This window comes from Fusarium solani, assembly GCF_023522795.1.
Source record: "Fusarium solani strain SB1 chromosome Unknown bctg00000008, whole genome shotgun sequence".
In the NCBI taxonomy this organism is placed as follows: domain Eukaryota; kingdom Fungi; phylum Ascomycota; class Sordariomycetes; order Hypocreales; family Nectriaceae; genus Fusarium; species Fusarium solani.
Window position 1 is genome coordinate 1,722,137 of NW_027072148.1, and position 24,884 is coordinate 1,747,020.

The following is a 24,884-nucleotide window of genomic DNA, read 5'->3' on the forward strand; positions in this document are numbered from 1 at the left end:
GTCAAGCTCTGCTGCGAACGGGAGTAAAAGAACTCTTGCCCCCCCGAGTTCCTGTAGCCGCGCTGCAACAGCAGATTCCCCCAGTATCGCCTCATCCGAGCGGCACCGGTCCAGGCACAAGAAGCGCCTGCTTCACTGCAGACCTGTCGGCATATGTCACATCACACACACGGGCGTCTGCACAGACATTGCGGAGCAGAAAGGCGCAGGAAAGAAGGGTCTATCGGGTTGATATAAGAGCCCCCGCCGATCGTCGTTCGGCCCCCAACTTCGTCCTACACAAAGTAAAACCTCGCCCACCACCTATCGCCTTGCCTATCGCCTGAGCTGGGCATGTAACACAGCGGACCCGTCCTCGCCGTAGGGCTCCGTCTTCTTTATTCTTCAGCCTCCGAGCCCTGTTTCGGATTGTCAAACCTTCTGCGACCACCATCTTGACCTCGTTCTTTCATAACGATGCGTGGCTCCAGCCTACTAGCAGTAGGCCTCGGCCTGCTCAGCCCTGCCGCCTCGCTCCTCGTCGCCTCCGACTCGCCTTGTGGGACGCTGTGCGGCAACGTGCTCTCCTCTACGACCAACAACGATATTGTCTGCCATGAGGACGACTACACTAGCGGATCTGGCATTGTGTTTCAGCAGTGCCTCGCTTGCGAGCAGACGAGCGACTACCGCACCTCTGATAATGAGACAGATCAACAGTACTACCTATGTGAGTTGTCGCACTTTGTTGCTCATGCTGTCGACATTACTGACCTAGGCCGGCGCATTCAGATAATCTCCGCTATGCAGTCTCTTACTGTCTGTTTGGAACCCCCGATAATAAGGATGTCATCAACACGCCCTGCATGACCTCGTACGAGACCTGTCATCCTAATTACTCGAGCATCCGCTAATATATCAATAGCAAAGCCTGTGGACCCTTCCATGATGCCATTGTGTACAAGAATCTCTCTTCCAAGGTCGACAAATATGAGTATTGCGATATCTGGCCCGTGGATGATACCCTCGACTTCAATGGATGCACGGAATGTCTGCAGGCTGGTGACAACCATTTCCTTGCCAATTGTACGTACCATGCTCTCATTCACTTGCTTCAAAGCTAATCATTCACAGTCATTACCGTCCTCCAAGCTGGATGCGAACAACAACCCTCTCCCGGCACGCTTGTGTCTACCGAAGGCAGCATCTTCTCAAAGGACAATGTCAACGTGACGGAACCGACACCCATGCAATCTGTGGACCCCGACTGGTTCAACGAAGGGCCCTTGACCCTCGACGCCAAGGTTGGAATCGCCTTTGCTGGATTTGCCGTGCTCCTTATGATCCTCGGCTTCGCCATTATCTGGCGGGGCCGGAGACGGAGAAGGGCCTTCCTCAACACGCTCAATAACAAGCCGCGCAAGTCTTGGCCAGGCCTTACCCCCATGTTTGGCACCACTCGCGACACCCCCATGAGCCAGAAGCCGTTGAGAGGCTGGGACGAGTCGCCGATCAGCGTTCGATCCGAGAAGCCGTTCCAGCAGCACGTGTCGCCTTTCGCCTCCCAGTACAGCAGCCCCGTGAGCGCAACAGAGTTGAAGCTCGCTCACTGGCCCGTGATGGCCCCCAATTCTTCGATCCCAGATCTGCCGCTGTCTGAGCAGCAGCAACAGCAACTGTACCAGCAACAAATGTACCAACACCAACTGTATGAGCAGCAGCAATTGTTTCAACATCAACAGCTGTATCAACAGCAACTATACCAACAACAACAGATGTACGAGCAGCAAAGGATGTATCAGCAGCAGCAGAACCAAAGCAGCCCACACATTGGTGTTGCTATGGGTGGTGATGAAGCTTCTGTCCACACCTCTGGCTCAAAGGGCAAGGGTAAACAAGAGGAGGAGTACGAGATGACCTCTGTGGAGAGTCCACAGGGAGCCATGGGAATCTATCAACACGAGTACACTCATCCGGGATATACCCAAACTGGATATCCTCAGCCTGGATACCCCCAACCTGGGTACCCTCAAACCGAGTATCCCCAGCCCGGACAGCCTCAGGCCGAGTACCCTCAGAACGGAGAGTCTAGCCGGGGACATCGCCGAGGGAAGGGGTCCTTTTCAGAAAGACTCAGCAACGTGGACGACCCTCACACATATGATGAGGATGATCCGCGAAGTGGTCGCACACCGCACCAAGACGGTAGCGATAGGTAGACATGATCAAGCGTCTTTTTGTTTTGTGTGTATGAGCCTGGCGTTTGGCGATGGAGATACCAATGTGTGTTAATGAGGGATGAAAGATCTGGATACCACCACTATGTGGACATTTATGGGATGAAGAGCCCAGACTTGAAGAATATAATGATATGAACTCGTGATGAAGCTTCCCAGATTGACAGTGAACATGGTGGTGATGGTGATTGGTGACTTGAATGGATTGAATCCTCTTCTTCGGCTTCAAGGAGAAAAGTGGCTAGTGACCGTGGCTAATGCGTATTGCACGTGCTCACCTGTGGCTAATGCATGTGGCTGGGAGCCAAGGTGACCTCATCCGGACTAGTGCTCAATTGCCGCCACACACCGGTCGCGCTTTCCTCCCGGCCCCACACAATCATTCTTCTCCAGCGAGCCAGAGGAAAAAAAATTTGGAAGCTTCCAACCACCACACCGGGCAAGACACCGAGGAGACCAACGACTTCACCCTTCCGTTCTTTCCCTCCTGTCAAGAAAGAAGCACCTGCCGCGCTCGGCCCGGTACATCTACAGATTCTACAAAAAGGGAATCAACATCTTTGATTGTCATTTGCTCTAATCATCATGTCCAAGGAAGTCGCGGTCGTGAAGAAGGGGTCGGAGGAGGATGAGTACACCATCAAGCCCCAGGCCACCACGCCTGCTCTTGACACGAGCTCGTGGCCGCTCCTGCTCAAGAACTACGACAAGCGTGAGTCTCCTCGTGACTCTCAGCTTCAGCATCATCTTGGCTGTCGCTGAGGGCTTCAATTGCTCCCTGTTTTTTTCTTCGCAAGACGTTCAAAACGCTAACGCATGATGTTTGAAAACTTCAACAGTCCTTGTGCGAACTGGTCACTTCACCCCGATCCCCAATGGCTGCTCGCCTCTGAAGCGCGACCTCAAGCAGTACATCAGCTCTGGTGTCATCAACCTCGACAAGCCTTCTAACCCTTCCTCCCACGAGGTTGTCGCTTGGGTCAAGCGCATTCTCCGGTACGCAAACTTTTCTCTCCGGATGGAGCACCCGCGTCAATGCGCGTTCCAGAAGCATTCGCTAACCTGTCGCGCGCAACAGATGTGAAAAGACTGGTCACAGTGGTACTCTCGATCCCAAGGTCACGGGCTGCCTGATTGTCTGCGTTGACCGCGCCACCCGTCTCGTCAAGTCCCAACAAGGTGCTGGAAAGGAGTACGTGGCTGTCATCCGCCTCCACGACAAGCTGCCCGGTGGCCAGGCTCAGTTCGCCCGCGCTCTCGAGACTCTCACCGGTGCGCTGTTCCAGCGTCCCCCCTTGATCTCTGCCGTCAAGCGTCAGCTCCGTATCCGAACCATCCACGAGAGCAAGCTCATCGAGTTCGACAATGACCGACACCTGGGTGTCTTCTGGGTCAGCTGCGAGGCTGGTACCTATATCCGAACCCTCTGCGTCCACCTGGGTCTTCTTCTCGGTGTCGGCGGCCACATGCAGGAGCTTCGACGTGTTCGCAGTGGTGCCATGGACGAGACCAAGGGCCTGGTCACTCTCCACGACGTTCTCGATGCTCAGTGGCAGATGGACAACACCCGTGATGAGTCGTACCTGCGCAAGGTCATCTCGCCTCTTGAGACTCTCCTGACCTCCTACAAGCGTCTGGTCGTCAAGGACAGCGCCGTCAACGCTGTGTGCTACGGTGCCAAGCTGATGCTTCCTGGTCTCCTGCGATACGGTTAGTGTTCACGTGAAATCATTTCTGGATCAGTAAACTAATAAAGTGTACAGAGGCTGCCATTGAGCACCACGAGGAGGTCGTCCTCATGACCACCAAGGGTGAGGCCATTGCCCTGGGTATTGCTCAGATGTCCACTGTCGAGATGTCGACCTGCGACCACGGTGTCGTTGCCAAGGTCAAGCGATGCATTATGGAGCGCGACCTGTACCCCCGCCGATGGGGTCTCGGCCCTGTTGCCCTTGAGAAGAAGAAGCTCAAGGCTGACGGCAAGCTCGACAAGTTCGGCCGCCCCAACGATGCCACTCCCGCCAAGTGGACTTCTGAGTACAAGGACTTCAGCGGCAACGACACCACTGCTGCTGCTGCCGCCGCCGCTCCTGCTACTCCCGCTAAGGAGAGCGAGGATACTCCCATGGCTGAGGCCGCTCCCTCGTCGCCTGCTGCTGAGGACAGCAAGGACAAGAAGCGCAAGAAGCACGAGGGCGAGACGGCAGAGGAGAAGGCTGAGCGGAAACGACGAAAGGCGGAGAAGAAGGCGGCCAAGGCTGCTAAGAAGGCTGCCAAGGGCGAGGCGATGGATGATGACAGCGATTAAAGGGATCCTGACCCTGGTCCTGGACGTGGGGACGGACCTGAGCCTGAGCCTGAAGCTGAACCCGAACCCTCATCCGGATCTTGATACCCGAGAAGCAGGGTCTGGGCTGTTGATATGGGGCGGTCTGAAAGCTGTACCATGCTGTCTGCCGTGTTTGCTGCTGGAGTGTTTCTTGTTTGAACTGTTTTGTCGTTCTGGGGACTTGGCGTTTGGTTCGAAAATCCTGGTTGGAGTAGATGAAAGGCCATCAATACAAAGGATGATCAAAGCAGAAAGCTCCGAGACAGACGGTGTGAGTGAGTGTGTGATTGTGTATGTGTGTGTGTGCCCATGTTGTACTGCTGTAGATGGATGGATTGTGGTTGTGTGAGGGCAGTGTTAGGGACGCAGGCACTGCCACGCATGATGGAGGCGAGTAGTTAGCGAACATGTAATATCTCGGTCGCTAAGGATCTGGTGGAGTTGGTTCTTCTGCATCTGCATCCATATCTGGCTCTACTATTAGAGTCTGTCCCGTGATATCCATGGCATAGATGTGAGCCCGAGCCGAAGGATCCACGGGTTTGAAACGCCGAGACGGTCTGGGCGATGCATGCGTTGGCGCTGAGGCGATGATGACATTTATACTGGGGACGACGATGAATGGATCGATTGAAGCTGAAACTGGCGCGTAGGGTTCCACCAGGAGCGACATTTTACGAGCCATGGAGGGCTCTGAGCTGTCCAAGTTCCACAATACGAGGAACTCTGTTGAGGCTCAGGCGACTGAAACTAGACGTTAGCTGCAGGTGTGTGAACCTGAGATGGTGAGAGGTGAGAGGTGAGAGATAAGGTGGGCGAAACGTGGGAAACATGTGGGAAACATTGGGCGAATCACGGACAGACGAGAGTTGCATCGCCCCTGTTTCACATGATGACTAGGAGGGCTAGAAGAGGCAATCAAGGATCTGTCTGCATGGCAGTATCTTTTGAAAGTGTCCGTTCTCTGTCTGCCTGGCATGACACAGCATGAAATCGCCCTGGCACATCCTGGTCGAGCGCTTACTTGGACACGCGCGACTGGAGCCACCCGACGCGCCGGGCTGGCCATGGTCCCTACACTGCCCTTGTCCCCTTGGTGTAATTAAACCAATGCAGGAAAGCGAAGAGGTCTTAAAATACCCTCATAAACTCAAGCTAGGCTACTTGGGGGGTTGCGAGAAGCGAGCTGAGCTGAGCGGTACGGTACGCATTGAAGCTATATCGAAAGCGTTCGAGGTGTTGGCTTGGCGAGATGATGGGGCCATTGGATGGGAGGTGTGAGCTGGACAGGTATAAAGATAAGAGAGAGTGTGTGGTGATGGTGTGTCTACTAGGAGGTTACCAGCAGTTTTTCTTCACACTTCCAACTTTTGCTTCATTCCTTTTTTTCTTCTCTCAAACTGTTGTTAGGTGTACCCAGCAGAGTCAACGACGACGACAAGACAAACAAAAACGTCAGAGACTTGCTGATCACCACCTAGTGGCACCCAGAGCTCCAGTGATCAACCCTCCATGACATCTGAGATTGTCAGGAACCTGGATTGAGGCTCAAAAACGTTCCCAACGACTTTATAACACCACTGGCTGGAAAAAACATTCTCTCCTCGTTTGAGCTTCTTAGACAGGATGCCCAACATGTCTACTGCTGCAACAACTAGTCCCTGGAGGACGATACTCTCCCTTTCTCTTTTACTCTCTCTTTTCAACCCCGTCACTTGTCTTCCTACAAAGATTCCTTCTCTTCACTATGCAACTACTCCTGTTCTTGGATCACCCCCTGAGCAACATATAAGACGAAGACAAGACGGCACTGCAACACTCGAGCCTAGGATAGGGGTTGACTTTCCCGACCCGTCCATTCTCAGGGATGGTGATGGACGCTGGGTCGCCTTTGCAACTAGCGGCAACGGACATCATATTCAGGTGGCCACTGCTGATGACCCCTTTGGCAAGTGGACTCACCTGGATCAAGATGCTCTTCCCACTGATGGCTGGACGAGTGGTCGCAACTACTGGGCCCCTGATGTCCGACAGCTGAGTGATGGCTCTTACATCATGTACTTTTCAGGAGAACTTCCTGAAGGAGGTCACTGTGTTGGTGCTGCACGCTCCAAGAAGAGCACTGGCCCTTATACGATGGACCCCAAGCCCATCGTGTGCCCTCGAGACGAAGGCGGAGCTATCGACCCGACTGGCTTCTTCGATGAGTCAACGGGTCGACGATATATCATCTACAAGGTCGACGGCAACGCTCTCGGAATCGGTCATCCTACTCCCCTCCGTCTCCAGCGCGTATCAGCCAAGGACGGCACAACACACATCGGCGACCCCGTAACGATCATGGACCGCATCGCTGAAGAAGACGGCCCCCTTGTCGAAGCGCCCAGCCTCGTCCGACTGCCCGACGGAGGCTACCTCCTCTTCTTCAGCAGCCACATGTACACTGACGACGCCTACGACGTCAAGTATGCCGTGTCGCAGAACGACATCAACGGGCCGTACGTCCGGGGCCCGGCGCCGTTCCTCAAGACGCCGGCGCTGGGTCTCCGGGGTCCCGGAGGCGGCACGAGTTCCGAGGACGGTGGGTTCATGGTGTTTCACGCGCGGTGTGAGGATCGCAAGCGATGCATGTATGCAGTTGGGTATGGGATCATGTGATGGGACGGGACGGAAAAAAGATACCACGGGATAGAACGGGAAGGCGTTTGGAATTGGTGTAACATTAGCTGTACTTGCCTATTCAGTTCGAATGGAAGGACTTCATGTTCAAAAATGGTAAAAAAGGGGCTTGGCCCTGCATCCTGCGATCTCATCAAGACCCAAACGGTCGACGCATCGACACCGCCCAGACGCAAAGACGGCCCAGGCGCTGAAAAGCACGGTCAGGCACAGGCAACGGGAGCACTAAGCGGTACCGTACGGTAGGGGTCCAGGCGCTGAAGAGCCATTGGCTGTAGGGCAAACCTTAAGCGCTCTGCGACACTGAGGCGCCTGCTCCCGGGCACGTGATTGGTCAAACGAGGCCATCTTCCCGCCTGGGCCCAGGCACCCAGTGCAGACTCGCCCTCAACACCATCACCATCACCATCCACTCTCAGACCTAGGCGCCCGTCCCCGTTTCCACCGGCAGCCATTCAAGTCTCTCATTGGCTGTGTCGTCGCAAACGGGCGTGATTGCAACCCATGGACACGGCTAAGCATGGCGGCTCTGCCCGTGCCAGAGCAAGAGTCACAATTTATCCTGTGGACTATTGTTTCTCTACTCTCTGGGGTCTGATGCTATTGGTGGCTTGCTCTGCCTGACCTGAGACCCTGTGGTCCTTTCATCCAGTGATGATGATGATATACATTCGGCATCTCGCTCGTCTTCTTGTCAAGTTTGCTTTGTCGTTTTCATTTGCTCTTCCCGTTGCTCGTTTGTTGCTCTGTGCTTGCTACGGCATACATCTATCTACAAGTATATACTGGAACGAGCGTGCTGTAGATCAAGAGTGGCCGGTACACTCCTCGGGCCTACAATTCGACCTCGACCGATCCTATTGTTTCAGTCCCTGGTCTTTCTCTCGTCCATTCACGACGTCCAAAAGCCGGCCTGGCCTCGACCGCATCCTTCGACCTCGAGGCCCCTATCAGGCTCAACAACCAACACTTGCACAGCCCCCAGCTTCATCTCGCAACAATGGCCCGCCATCATCAGCCCGCATCACTCACGATGCTTTTGCCTCTGTTGTTCTCAGCTCTGGCTCTGGCATTGCAGGTCGCCCCCAACTCGCCCTGTGCCCACTTCTGCCTCGACTCTGCAGACCTCGACCGCTCTGACCCAAGATCGTCCAATACCAATGGCGATGACATTGTCTGCAATGACGACGACTTCAAGAACAAGCCTGCAGGCCAAAAGTATCAGAGATGTCTTGCTTGTCTACAGGACAGCACCTTCAAGCGTGAAGATGAGAACGACCTGGATTGGTTCTTGTGTAAGTCAGCCTGCATGTCACTTCTCCATGCAGCTTCCATCTAATCTCGCAAACTCTTAGACAACATGCGTTACTCGTTCGACTACTGCGTCTTTGGCTACCCCAACGCTACAGATGTCGGCTCGGGCCCCTGCATTACCTCTGAGGCCTGCGGCCCTCTTGAGGATGCCCTAAAAGCGGGCATCACGGAGCCCGACGATGATAGGAAACAGTATGGCTACTGCGATACTGATGGCAAGGCAATGCTGGGTGATGCATATGCCAAGTGTCATGCCTGCGTCAAGGCTGATAGCACACACACCATCATCTCCAACTGTTGGTCCATCCTGTACCCTATTGAATCCTGCGATCTAACCCTAGTTCAGTCTTGGTTGCTCTTGAAGCTGGATGTCAGCAGCGACCCAAACCTGGCGCCACCCTCGGCCTCAATGACACCGTCTTCAGTGAGAGGACCATTGAGATGGTCAACCCATCTGCCCCTGTCGCCCCTGGGGATAACTACTCGCTCCCCAACACCTCCATCGCTGCCATCGCCATTGGTGGATTCGTCTTCCTACTCGCCATTGCCGGCTGCGTCTTCGTGCAGCGCCGTAAGCGTCAGAAGCGCTCTGTCCTTAACCGCCGCTCCTCCATGTCATTCCACTGCCAGGCCCGCTTGACACCCCGGGGGACGGGCTTCCGCAATATTGACAAGGAGTATGTCGGTCAGCCCTACATGGACGAGGCAAAGTCCCCATCCGGATCGTCCCTCTGGAACCCGCGCAATGCTATGACCAGCCTGCGCGGCGGCCACAAGCTGGATACCTTCGTTCCCCCCTCTCTCAACCTCCTCCTGTCCATACACCCGTTCACCAGAGCCCAGCCGACGATATCTCGCCGATGTCAGCCATCTCAAGCAGCTCTGCTGCGCCGCTGATGGCCGGCCAGTCTCGTCACCCTGTCACATCACCCAACGTGGACTCTCCTCTTTATAGCCCCGGCTTTACCATCACCACCCCTCGCTTGGGCCAAGACAGTAACAACCCCTGGCAGCAGCAACGTGCCGGAGGATCAGGAAGGAGTTTTCGCAAGAAGCAACGCTCCTCAACTACTCAGAGTCCCGTTGAGACGCGCAACATTCAGCTTGTATTTGACCCACCGCCCAAGAAGGCCACCAAATGAATGATTAGACAAGTCAATGGTGTTCTGGTGCTCAATTATCTTTACGGGGCTACTTTGATTTCTTAGCTAGGTGCCCATCGGGTGGATCTTTGTTTCATGGCTGCCATCTCGTTATTCCCCTTGTTTCTAAGCGTTGGCGTTGTTAGTGGTGACATCTCGAGCATACATAGGCAGTAACTATGCTCCAGTTGGAAATGTAAGAATAAGATACTGGATAATACCAAAAACCAATCACAAATGCAAGCTGGCGAACTCAAGAGTGTGGTCTGGCTTCAATGCCAGTTGTGTATATTTGCTTAACCATTTTCCCCTTCCGTGAGACCCCCATCCAAAACCTATGTAATCATGCCATCCCTCATTCATCCCCTGTTTAAAAAAAAAGACAACGCGTGCTGCAAATGAGTCGCTAGTCAAGAATACAGATGCCAGAAAACAAATCCACATGTTTAACCTTGATCATTCCTCTCCCCATCCAATGCCACGGGTATCTCCATGAGCTCGACACTATCAAGGCCGGGCTACATTATCGGCCGTCGTCAAACACATTCTTTTGTTCCTCTTTCCCCCTATAACATGTCATGAACCTTGATCCCACGGCGTCGAGCCGCGGCTAATCATCTCGCTCTGTAATCTCTCGTTTTGATCGTGGAACCAGGAAGCCCCTTCTTCCATCTCCGCCCTCATAGCGCGAAGTTCGCTGATCAGCTTCTGCGCGTCGCTCATGACGCGCTTGTGTGTGTTGGAAGCCCCTTGCTGAGGTGTGTCGTCATCGTCCTCTGCGGCACGCTTCCGTTTGTTATTAGCGGCTGTGCCGTCAAACTCGGTCGTGTCGATAGCTCCGTGTGAACTGGATAGGCGATGCCCCCCTTCGGAACGGGCGAGGTCGCTCACCGAGGCTCGACGCATGAAGCTGCTGCTAGGTGGCCCCATAGTACCAGTTCCTGAGTGTCTCTTCTTGCCGTACTGAATCTCGTTTGCTAGTGACTCTGGCATGGCTGTGCCGTCTGGCATCTGAACGATGCCCATGGCCTTGAGGCGCCAGCGTTCTGATACCTTGCTGACACGGCTGCTTGGCTCAGGGCTTGATCCGTTCCCTGACATCGATGGAGGTAGCGAGCGTCGGAAGGTGGAGGACCTATCACCAAGGAGCTGCTCTCGTAGAGCTCGCGTCTTGGATCCGCCCTTAGTGGTAGATGCCCTGGACAGCTTCGACTGCTGACTAGACACTGTGCCGTTCACAGATGGTGGTCCATTTACAATCTGCGCGATGACCTCCCGCTCGTTGCCAACCCCTGATAAGACACCACTGGCGAGGAGAGCATCCTCCTCCGACTGTCGACGTTTCCCTGGCTTCTTGTGCTTGAGGAGATCCATGAGCTCTTCCGGGCGGTGCCGGTTCAGCTCTGCAAGTTCAGCCTTTTCTCGCGCTGCTCGTCGAGCCTCGGCCTTTTGAGCCTTGAGTTGTGCTGCTCGCTGTGCTTCGTAGTACACTCTCATTTGCTCTCGGCCGCTGCGACGAAGTTGGCTAAGTCGTAGCTCGCGTGCCGTGTCCCTCCAGCGGTAAAAGTACCTGACTGAAAGGGTGTATCTGCGGAACTCGGTTGCCTTGGCAAGTGCCTGTTCTTCTTCTTCCTTTTGTCGTTCCCTTTCTTTGTCCTTAACAAACTTCCGGTATACGCCCTGCAGGATATTGTCCAGCATAAAGGCTTGGAAATCTCCAAGCATGCCTTCATCGCCAAGCACGTACCACTTCGTGAAGTCTCCAATGAGATCACGAGGCGGTTGTGGTGGAGCTGGAGGGGCTGGCGGAAGAGCTGGCGGTTGTGGTGTCTGGCTTGTTGGTTTGGGAGGTGAAGTAGTAGTAGGCTGAGAAGGAGTGATGCCTAGTGGTGAAGGCTGATAGGATGGGGTCGAAAAGGCGGGAAGCGACAGTTGAGGCGTTGATGTGATAGCTGGACTGGAGCTGAGAACACTTGATGCTGACTTATCCTGCTTGTCGGCCGAGGGCAGTGGTGTCCCAATGCCAAGTCCACTGATCGGTTTAGCCACGCTGCCCAACGGAGGTGGAGTAGGTTTCAAATGCTGAAAGGCGTCAACTGTTGGGCCAGAGGATGGAGGAACTGCATTGTTATCGGTCGTCTTTGTGGGTTCAACTGCAGGAGTTGTTGGAGCTTGAGGTAGCAGGCTCGCAGGCTTATCCACCTTGCTTGGAGGTGTTGGAGCATCATTTGATGGTACGGTAGGTTGAGGTGTGAAAGAAGGAAAGCTAGGAGCTTTAGGTGTTTGAGATTCAGACGTAGGCGGCCAGGCAAATGGGCTGCTCTGAGCGGGACCAGTAGAAGTCGACGGTGTAGTAGACGGGGCAAACGGATTTGACGTAGCCGTAGCTGTTGTTGTAGCAGCTGCTGGCTCCTGGGAGCTGGGTGTTGTACTACCAGGGGTGCTGATTAAGAATGACGGCAGAGTCGAGGTAGTAGCTGTTGCAAATGGGTTGGCAGCTGGCTTCGCAGGCTCTGCTGCCGGTGCTGGTGTCGGAGCAAAGGGGTTTTGCTGAGGCGTTGACTGCTGAAAGGGGGAGGCAGAGGCTGAAGCGTTCCCGTTGAGTAAAGTCCCTAAGCGAATACAACGTCAGAACCAGTGGTGTAGGCGTTTCTTTGCCAGATTTCCAGTGGTTCGTCTCGAGCCAACCGTGTCACCCCGAGATGGTCTCGCGGGTTATGGCGTTTAGAGTCTCCGGCGGAATGCCTGTCAAGTAGGGGCTCTCACACGCATGTGCAAGATGCAATGGGAGAGCCATGAAATGCAAAATCTTGGGTGTAAACTATATAAAAGGGTTGATGGGATCTTACCTGAGTTGCCGTTAACAGCATTGTTGCTACCCAAAACTCCATTCGGCTTAAAAGAGGAGAAGGGGTTTGTTGTCGTACTGTTAGGTTTTGATGGTTCAACAGGCTGTGCCTGTGCCGCTGGCTCCGGTTCATCCGTGACAAAGAGACTCCCCTCGCCATCTCCATTAGTCGTTGGCTTCGGGGCATCAGGGTCTTCGTGTATTGTCTGATGAATAAGGTCTGGTAGAGGCCTGGAGCCGCGCTTCTTCTCTACCAAACTCTCAGAGAACTGGTGTTGATAACGGTGATGGGGGAGACGTTTGCGGTTGTCCAGTTTGAGATATTGGCGGGTGATATCTGACGGGTCGTCTTCACATTTCCCAAACTCGAACTCGTGAAGCTCTGCAAACTCAATTGCTTCGTCTATAGTGTCGAACCGAAGGAACTTGTTGAGGACGGCGGCTGTGACGTCCTTGGCTGTCTCTCGAGGCCGGGCTAGCGATTTCTTGATTGTCGTCAAGATGGAGCGACGAAGCGGGGGGAAATGGATCTCTGCGAAACAAGCCATGGTGTATGAAACCTTTGGGTCTTCGACTATCCGGAAATACGAATGGTATGCTGCAGAGGCGGCCATTGAAGGTGCGTCCTTGATCGGTCCGTGAAAGTCTTGGGTATTTTGAAGAGCCTCGACGAGTGAGGCCGCCGTTCGAACCGCGTCAGAGTCTTTCCACAGGTTCGGCTTCCATTGTCGCTGTAGCGTCTCAATAATGTTCGAATCAAAGGCGTGGAAGATAAGGTAGTAAGCTCGGAACTCGGGTTCGTTCTCGCACCGGATGCCCTGGTCGTTACAGTCGTCATATGCGTCGCGGAGGGAAAGAAGAGCTTTTCCAAGTTGCTCAAGTTCTTGCTGCTCGACAAAGTCTTCTGGTGCATTGCCTTCCTGGGAGAGGAGGTGGAGTGCTGTGACGTGGAATCGCGCAATGTTCTCGAGTACGTAAACCTGTGTTTTCATCTCTTCAGGATTGAGCGATGAGAAAAAGGTAAAGTCTCGGCGAATTGCTCGTGTACGATCCCAGAGAAAGCCGTGCATGGCTGGTAGGTTGTCGTCGTTTCGTAACAGCTCGTCAATTAGGTAGTCCAACGTCCTCCGGAGAGCCGGCACCGATCGCACGTCCATGGGAAGAGGGGCTTCTTGACCGGCAGCTGAGCGCGCGAGCTTCTTGACCATGCGACGGGTGTTGGGAAATGTCGTCCTGGGGTTCTTTTCAGGTTGATGGACGTCCATTTCGTTGATGCGCTGGATCTTTTCGTACTCGGGGCACATGTCCTCGCAAATACCCTTGAAGTCAATGGCATCTTGAAGAGTCTTTCGCTTGTCCGGATCGTCGATCAGGCCAGCCTTTGTCAATGACGCGCGCGCCTTGCTGCGGTAGGCCTCGTACTTTTCACGAAACTTGGAGACCTCGGCCTTGTTCTTGGGGTTCCCGGGCTGCGACGGCCACGGCGGAGGAAAGATATTATCTTTTCGAAGCTGCTCGTAAACCTTTCTGGCTTGCGGATCGTTCGAGTGGTACGCTTTCGGGATTCCGTCAGTTTGCGATTCGGCGCTCGAGGACGAGGTTGGTCGCGATTCAGTATCACGCGTCGACGTGAAGGGATTGAATCCGTTGGTCTGCGCGTCCTTGGGCGCCTTCTTGAGGGGTTTGACGCCTTCAAAGTTCTTCTTCACGTCGCCGTTCTTCCTCTTCTGCTCCTCCCCCTTCCACTTCTTCTGCTTCCCGCTGTCGCTCATGTTGGCGTCTTTGTTCGACTTTCGCTTGCCCTCGTTGTCGCTCTTGTCGGCAGGTCGCAAGGCTCGCTTGTTTCGCTTGGACCGGTTCGAGTCGCCTGCATCATCAATACCAAATGAACTGTCTCTGGCCCCCGAGTTTGTCGCGAAAGGATTGAACGCTGGAGGCTGGCTCCGCGTCGGTTGGCCAAAGATGGAAGTCATCTGTGCTTGTGTTGATGATGCAACGGTCGTCGCACTCAACCAGCGAGTCGTTTGAACATGGGGAGAATTCTCAGCGCGCAAAGTGCGGAGTAGAAATCGAGGAACAAAGAGTCGCGATTGTCGGATGTTGATGCTGAATGAAGTTGAGCCTCTTTGGATGGATTGGATGGCAGCTAATTCCTATTCTGGGAAGCTCAGGGATCCACCCCTGCACGTGACCGTGATGGACCAGCCACCGGCTACCACTTTAGGTACAATTTGGGAACAAAGACCTCAAATTCAAATGAAAGAAACGTTCATTCATGTTCATTACTACCAAATGACTCCTTTTCCCTAGCCCAGTTCTTTTTTGGTATTCTCAGCCCGAAATGTCACTAATCTTAGATCACCTTATCCGACCTCGAATCCGAGCAGGACCCAGCCCCTTTCGAATCTCATCCAGCTGCTCGAGTCCTGTCTGGGCCTTGGTCTTCTTTGACGTCCTCTTTCCTGGCTTGGTGAAGTTTCCAAGGAAGTCATCCATAATATTATCAAAGTCGCCGCGGATTGGGCCCTGGACGGTGGACATGGTAGACACGGCCGACATGGACTGCATGTCGTCGTCAAGGTCCTCGTTGTACCGCTCCTCAATCTTGTCGAACCTGGCGTCCAGCAATGTCATTTGCTCAGTTCGCACCAGCGACGAAGATGTCATGGAGTAGCTTGACGCATCGGTCAGCGCACCCTTTCTCTTCTTGCGTCGGCCACCGTTTGTTGTGGTGGTCCAGTTGGACTGCAGCTCAGACGGCGCCGCTGGTGCGCGGCCGCTCTTCTGCTCTTTCTTGAACTGCTTGAAATCCTCAAGCCAGTCCTGTGAAGGGCCCTCTTCCGGGTGCTCTGTGGGCGCCTTGACAAGCTGGGGCACCTCATCGTTTTTGTACTCCTTGTTGGGCTTTGCTGTGGCATCCGACTCCCAACCATCGTCCTCATCAAACTGTGTATCCTCAAACTCGTAGTCATCTAGTTCTCGTCCATCCTTGGCGAGCTGCTGGAAAAGGTCGTCATCCTCTTCATCCACATAAGCCTCGTCGTCTAGAGCCTCGAGAACCTCTCGTAGTCGTGGGTCCATATCCGGCTGGAAGCCCTTGATGGAGTCTGGGATATCTTGCTGGGCTTCATATGTGACCCTAGTGAGGTTCTTTGAAGGCAGCATGTCCTCATCGAGAATATCGCCGGCCTCTTGCTCAATGTCCAGCTTCTTGAGCGCATCCTCAAGCGACTGCTTCTGCTTTCCCTTGCCCTTGTTGGCTGTCGCAGTTGACTCGACAAATACAACCTCGCCTCCTCCGGTGTTCAGGTCGCGCAGATGCTGCATGTAATCATACTCGGTATCATCGTAGTAGACGCCATAGCTGGCAGCCTCGCCTTCGTTTGCGCGGATGTTCTCGGCCTCGTAGCCCAGCTCAGAGGCCAAATCGTCTAGATCTTTCGACTTTGAAGAACCTTTCTTGGTCTGAGTAGGGTTGAGCACCATGGAAGGCGCATTTTCGTCGTGGATGAGCGGGTCATTTTGCGGCCGGTGGACGAGGGTGAAGTGCTGCGCCGACTTCTTGTCACTGGAGCATTTGGTCAGTAACTAAAATGTCAAAAATTCTCTCTGACGCCTAGACTTACATCCACTTTCGAGGCATCTTGGCGACTTGGAGCGACAAGATTTTGGGTGTGAGGCGGGTATTGGAGGGAGAGAAAGAATGGACGGCAGTGATTCGATGTTAGGCCGCGATCACACTCATCCAGGTGTGCAGAAATTCTAGCGGGGTGACGAAAAAATCCTTATCGGCAATACACAGTAATCCTTTCGTTAGCACTGTCTTCTGTGTGAGACTATGCGTGTTATGTACAGTGTGACCAGAGCGATTGCACGGACACCCTGAAAATTTGCCCCTCCATGGACAGTCATTATTCAGCGGGGCACAACCATCCAGTTCACTTCATGCCCTCACATTTCAAGCCATTCAACAACTCTACACAGCGACATACACCTCGATAGGTATATTGCGCCTTGGAGCAGCGATTCCTCGTACATAAGACACCAGAAGATATCCCAGATTTGACCAGACAACGCCGCCATCATGGTTCTGGCAAAGTCTAAAACCTCGGTGGGTTTGGGAAATGCCCTGATGAATGATCGCTTCGGCAAGGGCAAAGGCAGCGACAGGAAGAGGACCTCTGCCATCACCAGGACAAACCATGCCACCGGCGAGCAGTACCTCGTCAACGAGAAGCAGGATGCCGCCTGGGTCAAGATGCGATCCGTCACCGAGCAGGGTGCTCTCGACGAGTTCCTGGCTACTGCCGAGCTGGCCGGCACCGACTTTACTGCTGAGAAGACCAACAACGTCAAGATTATTCACACCGATCAAAGGAACCCTTACCTTCTCTCTGCCAACGAGGAGAGGGCCGTTCTTGGAAAGCACAAGCAGCACAGGGCTCGTCTTACAGTGCCTCGAAGACCCAAGTGGGATAGCACAACTACACCCGAGGAGTTGGACGTTAAAGAGCGAGAGAGTTTCCTTAACTGGAGACGTGGTCTGGCCGAGTTGCAGGAGAACAACGATCTTCTCATGACACCCTTTGAGCGAAATCTAGAGGTTTGGCGACAGCTGTGGCGAGTTATCGAGCGATCAGATTTGATCGTCCAGATTGTCGACGCCAGGAATCCCCTGCTCTTCCGATCCGAGGATCTTGAGAACTATGTCAAGGCTGTTGACCCCAAGAAGGAGAATCTGCTCCTCATCAACAAGGCTGATATGATGACGCTCAAGCAAAGGACAGCATGGGCAAAGCACCTGCGAGCGGCAGGCATCTCATACCGATTCTTCTCGGCGCAACTAGCCAACGAGTTGAACGAGGCGAGGGACTTGAGCGACTCAGAGGAGGAGGCTGGTCCTTCATCATCTGGCAAGGTTGAAGAGGAGGAGCCTGCCACCGAGGAGAAAGGAGAGGACAAGCAACAAGAGGGCGCTCCTCTGACGGAAGAGTCCGTGGCAAAGGTTGAGACAAGGACAGAGGAGGAGGTTGATACCCAGATTCTTACCGTGGAAGAGTTGGAAGACATCTTCCTCAGACACGCACCAACAGAAGAAGGTAAGTAAAGCACTATCAACTTCACAAGACCCTCAACTCACTCTTCAACAGGCGCAGATCACAAACTCCAAGTCGGTCTCGTCGGTTACCCCAACGTCGGTAAATCATCCACCATCAACGCCCTCATCGGCGCAAAGAAGGTCTCAGTCTCTTCCACCCCCGGAAAGACCAAGCACTTCCAGACCATCCACCTGAGCGACCGAGTCATCCTCTGCGATTGCCCCGGTCTCGTCTTCCCCAACTTTGCCACCACAAAGGCCGACCTCGTCTGCAACGGCGTCCTCCCCATCGACCAGCTCCGCGAGTTCCTGGGCCCTGTTGGCCTCGTCACACTGCGTGTGCCCCAGCCCTTCCTCGAGGCCATCTACGGAATCACAATCCGCACTCGTCCTATCGAGGAGGGCGGTACCGGTGTCCCAACCGCCGCTGAGCTCCTCCGAGCATACGCCCGCGCCCGTGGTTTCCAAACTCAGGGTCTTGGACAGCCCGATGAGTCCCGTGCCGCCCGGTACATCCTCAAGGACTACGTCAACGGCAAGCTGCTCTTCGTCTCGCCGCCCCCTGGAATCGAGGACGCGGCCGACTTCAACCGTGAGCTCTACGATGAGCAACACCTCCCTGAGAAGCGCCGTGCTGCCCTCACTGCCGCCATGGACCACCTCTCTGTCGCCGAGTCATCCAACAGCTCCCACTTCATCCCCATGGACGATGACTCCATCGACCTCGCCTCCACCGCCGATGTGCCCATCCCCGCCGGTCCCAAGTCCAAGCAGCTCGACAAGGGCTTCTTCGGCCCCTCGGGCTCCAAGGGCCATGTCACCAAGCCCTTCAACTACCAATACTCGGAGCAGGGCAAGGAGGATACCCTCGCCGGAAAGCATCTCTCAGGCCGCAAGGCTCGCGCCGTGGTCGCTCTAGAGAACGGTCTCGACCCCAAGGAGGTTCAGATGGCCTCAAGCAAGAAGCATTTCAAGGGAAACCCCAAGGGTGGAAAGGGCAAGCGTCGTCTCGCTCGGAGGGCCAACGATGACGATGATTAGACGTAACGGATAGAGATGGCATGAATGATGGATAGCATGAAACACGAGAGGCAAAGGAAAAGACGCATAAAAGGAGGGCTGGGTAAATGGGAACATTTGTTGGTCTGGTTTGAAAGGATCTGGCTAGGGATAGGTTTCAGAGACGGCATGACACGACACCATGTATGTCCTCACCATGATGGTCAGCTATGGAATATGAATTCATTTTTTCTTTTGTTTGAATAAATGTCAATGTTTGCGCTGCGTGTATGATCATAGTCGATCTCCCCAATCTAATGTCTAACCAAGGTCCATCGTGCTAAATCATGTCACCCTTGCCGCATCCCAAGACTTCGCCAACAGTTGATAATGAAGTTCAAAAGAGAGTAATGAAAAAAGGAAATCTGGGTATTGACTGTCTACACTGCTCCGCAGTTCGCCTCCCGATGAAAAGACCGTGCCGTTGAAAACAACAAAAATGAAAATGCTATGCCTTTGTATGCCGTTCTGCCATTGTTCTCCTAAACTCCACAAAGCGAGGTATCTCGATGCCGTTGGGGCGTATCTCCGGATTCTTCCATGGTATAAATGAGGGTATAAGTTAAAGAATAAGTAAGTGATTGGTTGGTGGTGGTGGTGGTGGTGGTGGTGGTAGTTGTTGTTGTTGTTGTTGTTGTTGTGTGGTGTCGGTTGTAATAATGCCAATGTTATCGAAGGTTTCCTCTTGAATCTCGACGGTCTTCGGCTCTTTTGAATAATCGCTTCGTGCCGCCTACTTTACCCAGCTCACCAAATTGACTGCTTGACGAGATCTTTCGTTCGCCGCTTGCAATTCTAACCTTCTCTTTCACGCTTTCGACCCATGCCTTGTTCTCCTCGCTCATCTCAACCTTCTTGCCCGAGGGTCCTGCAAGTCCCAGGAAAGAGCTTTCGTCCTCGCCCCAACTAAGTCGAGAACTGGATCTCGATCGGTTGGACTCTCCTGACGATGGACCATCCTCACCTTGTGCAGGTGGCACGACTGGTGTCCTGGGATGGAGCCTCGGGACCTCACTACTCATGGCTCCAACACTTCGTCGCGTCTTACGGACAGCGAGAGGTGACATGGGTGACATCTCAAGTGCCGAATGTGGTCGGCTTGTTGGACTCGATCCGAAGTTGGATCTTCGGGTGACAGGCACATCAGGGAGCACCTCGACCTTGGCATTGCCCGCGCCGGCGGATCGCCGTTTGTGATGGTTAGCATACTCCTTGAGGTACTCTCCAAGATCTGCCCAGCCACCACCGACGCGGACCATGACACGTTCGCCCTGCTCTCCAACGCAGCGGATGAATAGCTTGATCGGGGCTTCGCCAGTCGACCGAGAGAGATGGTAGACCTTGATCTCCTGCTGACCACGATTCCGGACCCTCGCATTCTTGGCCGGCGAGAGCGTAAACGAAGGTGTTCCTGCTCTAGAGGAAAGATTCGAAGCGCTCCTGCGGAATGGCTCTACAGAGGGTCTCTTTCGTACCCGCGGTAATTGCAAGTCTGGCGGGTTCAAGTTGACCTTGGGCAACTCAGTCGATAGCTTAATCTTTGCAGGAATAGACTCAATGATTTGGCTGATCTGTTGTTGCAGTTGCTGGTCGCCTGTGCTCCCTCGACGATCGAAAGGACCTGTATACTCGTAGATGGAAATTTCGTCGTCAAAGTCATCGGTAAACGAGTCATCGATCGCATTAATGGACAGGTTGAGGTCGTCGATACTCCGGTTGGGTCCCAACAGAGGACTGCCAAAGGGAGGCATAGACGATTCACGCGAATCAGCTACTCCCATAGGCGGAGAGCTAGGTGGGCTAGCTTGAATGTACTCGGCCTCCCGAATTCGAGTACGAGGAAGATCGGGAGAAGCGGATATTTCAGGGGGGTCACTGGACAAGCCATCGAAATGGCTTGACGACCGGCGAGTGACTGTAAGGTCTCGAGCAATACCGCTCCTTGGCCTGGCGAAAGGGATAGGGCGAAGAGGTGGCAGATCCGGGGACTCATCGAGGTCGAAATCCTGGGGGAAGTGACGGTTGGGTGTTTCGGGGGTATGGACCAACGAAGAGCTAAAGTTATGCTCAGTAGTCGGTGTGGGAGGTTGAGCTGCCCCCAAGGGAGATGACATCTCCCTCGTACCATCAAAGGTTCCAGTCAAATCTTGACTTGGCTCTGCAAACTCGCCGGTGATGTTGAAAGAAGGACTATCAGGGTCGCTCTCTGATGACACATCCTTCGTGATGGAGTCTGGCACAACTGTCTCGGCCTCGGATGCACCAGAGGCCATTCTGGACTTTTGGGGTTCAGCCACTGTTCCGTTCTTGCGCGGCAATAGCAGTGGAATGGGCGCGAGGCCCTCGTTGGCGTCTGCGGTGCTCTCTGCATCGCTAGAAGAGTCGTCGGCAACCAAGGTTTCGCCGTAAACGGTAGATTCGTCGACGTCGACAAGTTTCTTCAGTGGCGAAGGGGATCGAGGTGGTTGCAGCCGAGCCGAGGCGGCAGCCCATTCAGTCTCCCTAACCTTCCTCTCGCAGACTGTAACCCATTCAACGTAGCCCTGTTCCACAGCAGTCATGCGATCCAGCCAGTCGTCTGGGAGCGTATCGACCAATCCTTCCAAGCAATCGAGCATGTAATCGAGAGAACGGCCTGGGCGTGAAATCTGTTTCTCCAGCATCCCCTTCATGACCTCGAAATTATTCCTTGTTAATGTCGGTTCTCGTGGAGAGACCTTGTTATAGGTCTGCGGTGTCTGAGTCGAGGGCAACGAAATAGCGTTCCATCCCGACTTGAGAGCAACTTCAGCATCCTCAATGGCGATTAACAAAGGGGGAACCTGGCGAAGGACTGTGAGCCGCAAGCCCCAGGAATGCAACAACCGAGTCACTTTGGCCAAATTGGGCAGAGCCTGGACGACAATGGCGGTAATAACAGCGGTGAGATCCTCCATGCGGTTATAACTGGAACTGGACAGCTGCCCGACCCTGGTGAACTCGGTGAGGGGTGTGCCCGGCCTGGAAAGCGGTAGGATGTGGTTGTTGAGGACATGCGCCTTGATATCCTCGATTTCGAGATCGTCCAGATCGCGCTGGATCTCAACCAGCCTCCGCTCGTATTGGGTAACCTCTCGAGCCAGTAAGCTACCCATATAACCGTCGTTATCCCCATCAGGTACTGTAAGCTGCATGGATTTCCTCTTGCGCTCCTTCTCGCTGGGCATCTCGAACCCAGCAGAGCTAGATTCGGTGGGCCAGGGCCAATTTTGCAACTCGTCGACCCACGTCCAGATGGCTTTGGACGCAGAAGCTGTGCGCAAGAGAAAGTCGCGCTCTGTGGACGAGGAATTCGTCAGACATGCCCGAAGGGCACCGGTAGCGGTGTTGAGGGCATCGACGACGGTGCGCGGGCCCAGATTGGCCAGAATATCATCGGTGAGGCGATTCTTAGGGGGCGGCGAGGTAGCGGTGGGATGCCGCGCATGCCGGATGACTTGCGTGGGCGGATCGCTCATGGTTGTTGTCTAGCACAGACGGAGACTCGCGATGAGGCAATGGACCGAAGAATCATGGTCTGTCTTTCTAGGAGCCTGAAGACAGGTCGACGGGGAGGGCGCGAGCGACGTTTTTGATGCCCATGTCGAACAAAGACGCGCCGGGGGGTTACGTCGTCGATGGGGCCTTTCTGGATGTTCTGGCTGCTTCTTTGGCGACCGCGTTCGTTTGGGTGACTGATTAAGAACGAGAGACAAAGGATGCAAGGAGATGAGAGATGGGACTGCTGGCGTCAGGCAGAAAAAAAGACAAATGGATGTTGGGATCCACGGATGAAGAGGGGGACTGAGCGATGAAGTCTCGGTCTGCGGCTGGTCTTACAAACCAACCCGCCCTTGGCCGGAAAAAGCAAAGCCGAGACAGGCGAGCAAGGCCGAAAGGAGTGAAGAAGCGAGAGGAGGAACTCTCGACAAAGGTGATTGAGGTAAGCAAAGTAACCCAGAGGCGAAGCAATCGCCAGCGGGTGGCGGGCGGTAAAGAAAAGGCTGAAAGTTGTGTGGGCGGCAAGGGCCACGTCGCGGTCGCGTTTTGCGGTCCTTCGTTGGCACTTCGGCTGTGCGAATGGAGGTTTACCGTGGGAATTAGCGGCGCCCCCCAGTCCAAGCCAGTCAACTCGCGACAAGAGAAGGTTCGTGGGTCGTGGGTCGTGGTTCGTGTGACGAAAGAGAGGCAGCTACAGTTACACGTAGATCGGTCGACTCATCCAAATTGATACCAGAGTCCCGTGCGGCCCCGGTCCAAAGAGGTAGCTCTTGAGGAGATTGAGGTTGTTTTGGTCAGTGTATTCCGTCTTTGTGAGCCCTCAGGTGACGACGGCTCAACTGTCGGAATTAGAAAAAAAAAGGGACCCTTCGAAAAAGTGGATTGAAGCGGCGGATTCCGAAAGGCAAACGAGTGAGGCTGCAGGATGATGTGCAGCGCGCAGTTGATGGAGTCAAGTTGGCGAATAGGGGACGTGAGTAGAGAGAGAGCTTGAAGCTGTGACCACTTTGCTAGGCGTCGATGGTGAAGGGATAGAGGGAGCTCTCAGGGAAGGTGAGCAGGCAGCGATAGAAGGAACGACAATTGGCGGACGATGTACAGGATGCAAACAAAGAGCAGGAAAAGAAAAGCAAGCATAGTCGTTCGTGGTGGACGAGGCGACAGGTAAGAGAGAATGTTGTAGGTTGTAAGGATGGAGGAGGAGGGGAAGATGGGATGAGAAAGGGGAACTGACTCTAGCTACGTCTCTTTCGAGATAATCGAGAGGACCCTCGCCCCGTAATCCGACCTGCCAACCTGCCAGCCTAACAACCTTCTACACCTGGGTAACCAAGACAATTCAGCCCAGGTCCCTCGACGACTCAGGTTCCGTATTCTTCTTCTCATTCTCCGTATCCGTACAAGCGCTGCCTAAATCCCTGAGCAGTTCACCTGGGCCCTTGCCCATGACGACGGTCCATCAACCGCGATCGGCCCCCCGAAGCGAATATTGGCTTGATTGCCCTGTACGACCGGGCAAGGGGCTTCGAATTAGATCTCATCATTGTTTTTTTTTTTTTTTTCTTCCTTATCCATGTCCACCTGTCGGAAGCAATGTAACGATGCACCTGCCTCTTTTTCATTGACGGCTAAAATGATTCAATCTCTCTTCACAGAGTCACCTCCTGGTTGAGGTCTTCAACAAACTTGTCCCGTCTGCAGATGCATATGAGACTGAGGGGCAACCCAACGTCAACAACACCCAAGACAAAGAAAAAGGGGCAACAGCAATCAGAAACAACCTCATCTCTTCATCACCTGTCCCCTCTGCATCCGGAGCCTTTGTCTCTCCCGTCCTTCATGACATCGCCGCTTGCAGCGTTCCCCCTGTCTGCCAGTCATCATGACCATGTCAACAAACCATGCAAAACCCGCCACTATCCGTTCTTCTCTTCATGCTTCCTTTTCTCACCACACCCCGGCTCATAATTTCTTTTGGTCCTTTGCCTCCCGTGATCATAGCCACCGCTGTAGGCTCACCGTCCTGTCCGCTTCAAGCCTCATCCCGTGTTGTTTCCCACAAGGAACATCCCATCCCTGCCGCTACCGGAGCCCGATAGTCCCCCACTGGTCCCCCTGTGAGGCATGGCCTCCCCAGCTGAACACGAGAGACAGACAAACGCCACTGCTAGGAGCATGCCCATGGACTGTGGCTGAAAGACAGGGTGACGCGGTCGTGCCATCTGGTTGGCTGCGGGTCGTGGTTGTCTCGACATCGTCCTCCTCCATCTCTCAATGTCCACAAAGGTAAAGATAAAGACACCAGGCAGTTTAACCGTAGTCCCCTGGGTCACTGGAGAATAAGAATACGATCCAGCCTAATTAATTCAAACCTTTGCTCAACGCCCACGACACGTGCGTTCCGACGTAACTTCATCCACCTCAGTCATTCTCATCCCTTCACCATCATGACTTGACAAGATGACTTTCACCGTCACGATTCCCATTCCTAACCCTGTCTAGCCTGGATGGTGGCTCAAAGCTCTCATACCTCGTTTGAATCGTCGATTGCCACGAGGCGAGATGCGACCCGCTTCGGATCATCAGCTCACAAACTGCTCACCCCGGTTCAGTTCAGATCGAATCACCCCATGCCGCCCCATGGTTGTCTGTTGGACTCTGTTGTGACTCGTTCGATGGA

At 54.1% G+C, this 24,884-nt stretch overlaps 6 protein-coding genes across 6 annotated transcripts; 4 read left to right on the forward strand and 2 right to left on the reverse strand.

Annotated features, from left to right (window-relative positions):
• Nucleotides 1-456: 456 nt before the first annotated feature.
• MRS44_012597 (uncharacterized protein) lies at nucleotides 457-2,198 on the forward strand (the record flags this gene model as incomplete). Its single annotated transcript, XM_065618853.1, has 4 exons — nucleotides 457-709; nucleotides 790-853; nucleotides 905-1,065; nucleotides 1,114-2,198. The coding sequence occupies 4 exons, from the start codon at nucleotides 457-459 to the stop codon at nucleotides 2,196-2,198; spliced, it is 1,563 nt and encodes a 520-aa protein (XP_065474925.1).
• Nucleotides 2,199-2,801: 603 nt separating this feature from the next.
• MRS44_012598 (uncharacterized protein) lies at nucleotides 2,802-4,524 on the forward strand (the record flags this gene model as incomplete). The annotated part of the gene is made up of 4 exons (XM_046269426.2): nucleotides 2,802-2,928; nucleotides 3,056-3,212; nucleotides 3,295-3,926; nucleotides 3,980-4,524. The coding sequence occupies 4 exons, from the start codon at nucleotides 2,802-2,804 to the stop codon at nucleotides 4,522-4,524; spliced, it is 1,461 nt and encodes a 486-aa protein (XP_046132952.1).
• Nucleotides 4,525-6,180: 1,656 nt separating this feature from the next.
• On the forward strand, nucleotides 6,181-9,680 carry MRS44_012599 (uncharacterized protein; the record flags this gene model as incomplete). The annotated part of the gene is made up of 6 exons (XM_065618854.1): nucleotides 6,181-7,187; nucleotides 7,290-7,461; nucleotides 8,030-8,519; nucleotides 8,580-8,834; nucleotides 8,885-9,327; nucleotides 9,375-9,680. The coding sequence occupies 6 exons, from the start codon at nucleotides 6,181-6,183 to the stop codon at nucleotides 9,678-9,680; spliced, it is 2,673 nt and encodes an 890-aa protein (XP_065474926.1).
• Nucleotides 9,681-10,256: 576 nt separating this feature from the next.
• MRS44_012600 (uncharacterized protein) lies at nucleotides 10,257-16,171 on the reverse strand (the record flags this gene model as incomplete). The annotated part of the gene is made up of 4 exons (XM_046276100.2): nucleotides 10,257-12,292; nucleotides 12,530-14,634; nucleotides 14,891-16,096; nucleotides 16,155-16,171. The coding sequence occupies 4 exons, from the start codon at nucleotides 16,169-16,171 to the stop codon at nucleotides 10,257-10,259; spliced, it is 5,364 nt and encodes a 1,787-aa protein (XP_046132949.2).
• A 441-nt stretch (nucleotides 16,172-16,612) lies between these two features.
• Nucleotides 16,613-18,667, forward strand: MRS44_012601 (uncharacterized protein; the record flags this gene model as incomplete). Its single annotated transcript, XM_046272104.2, has 2 exons — nucleotides 16,613-17,627; nucleotides 17,679-18,667. The coding sequence occupies 2 exons, from the start codon at nucleotides 16,613-16,615 to the stop codon at nucleotides 18,665-18,667; spliced, it is 2,004 nt and encodes a 667-aa protein (XP_046132947.1).
• A 686-nt stretch (nucleotides 18,668-19,353) lies between these two features.
• MRS44_012602 (uncharacterized protein) lies at nucleotides 19,354-22,182 on the reverse strand (the record flags this gene model as incomplete). Its single annotated transcript, XM_046270920.2, has 1 exon — nucleotides 19,354-22,182. The coding sequence occupies one exon, from the start codon at nucleotides 22,180-22,182 to the stop codon at nucleotides 19,354-19,356; it is 2,829 nt and encodes a 942-aa protein (XP_046132946.2).
• Nucleotides 22,183-24,884: the final 2,702 nt, after the last annotated feature.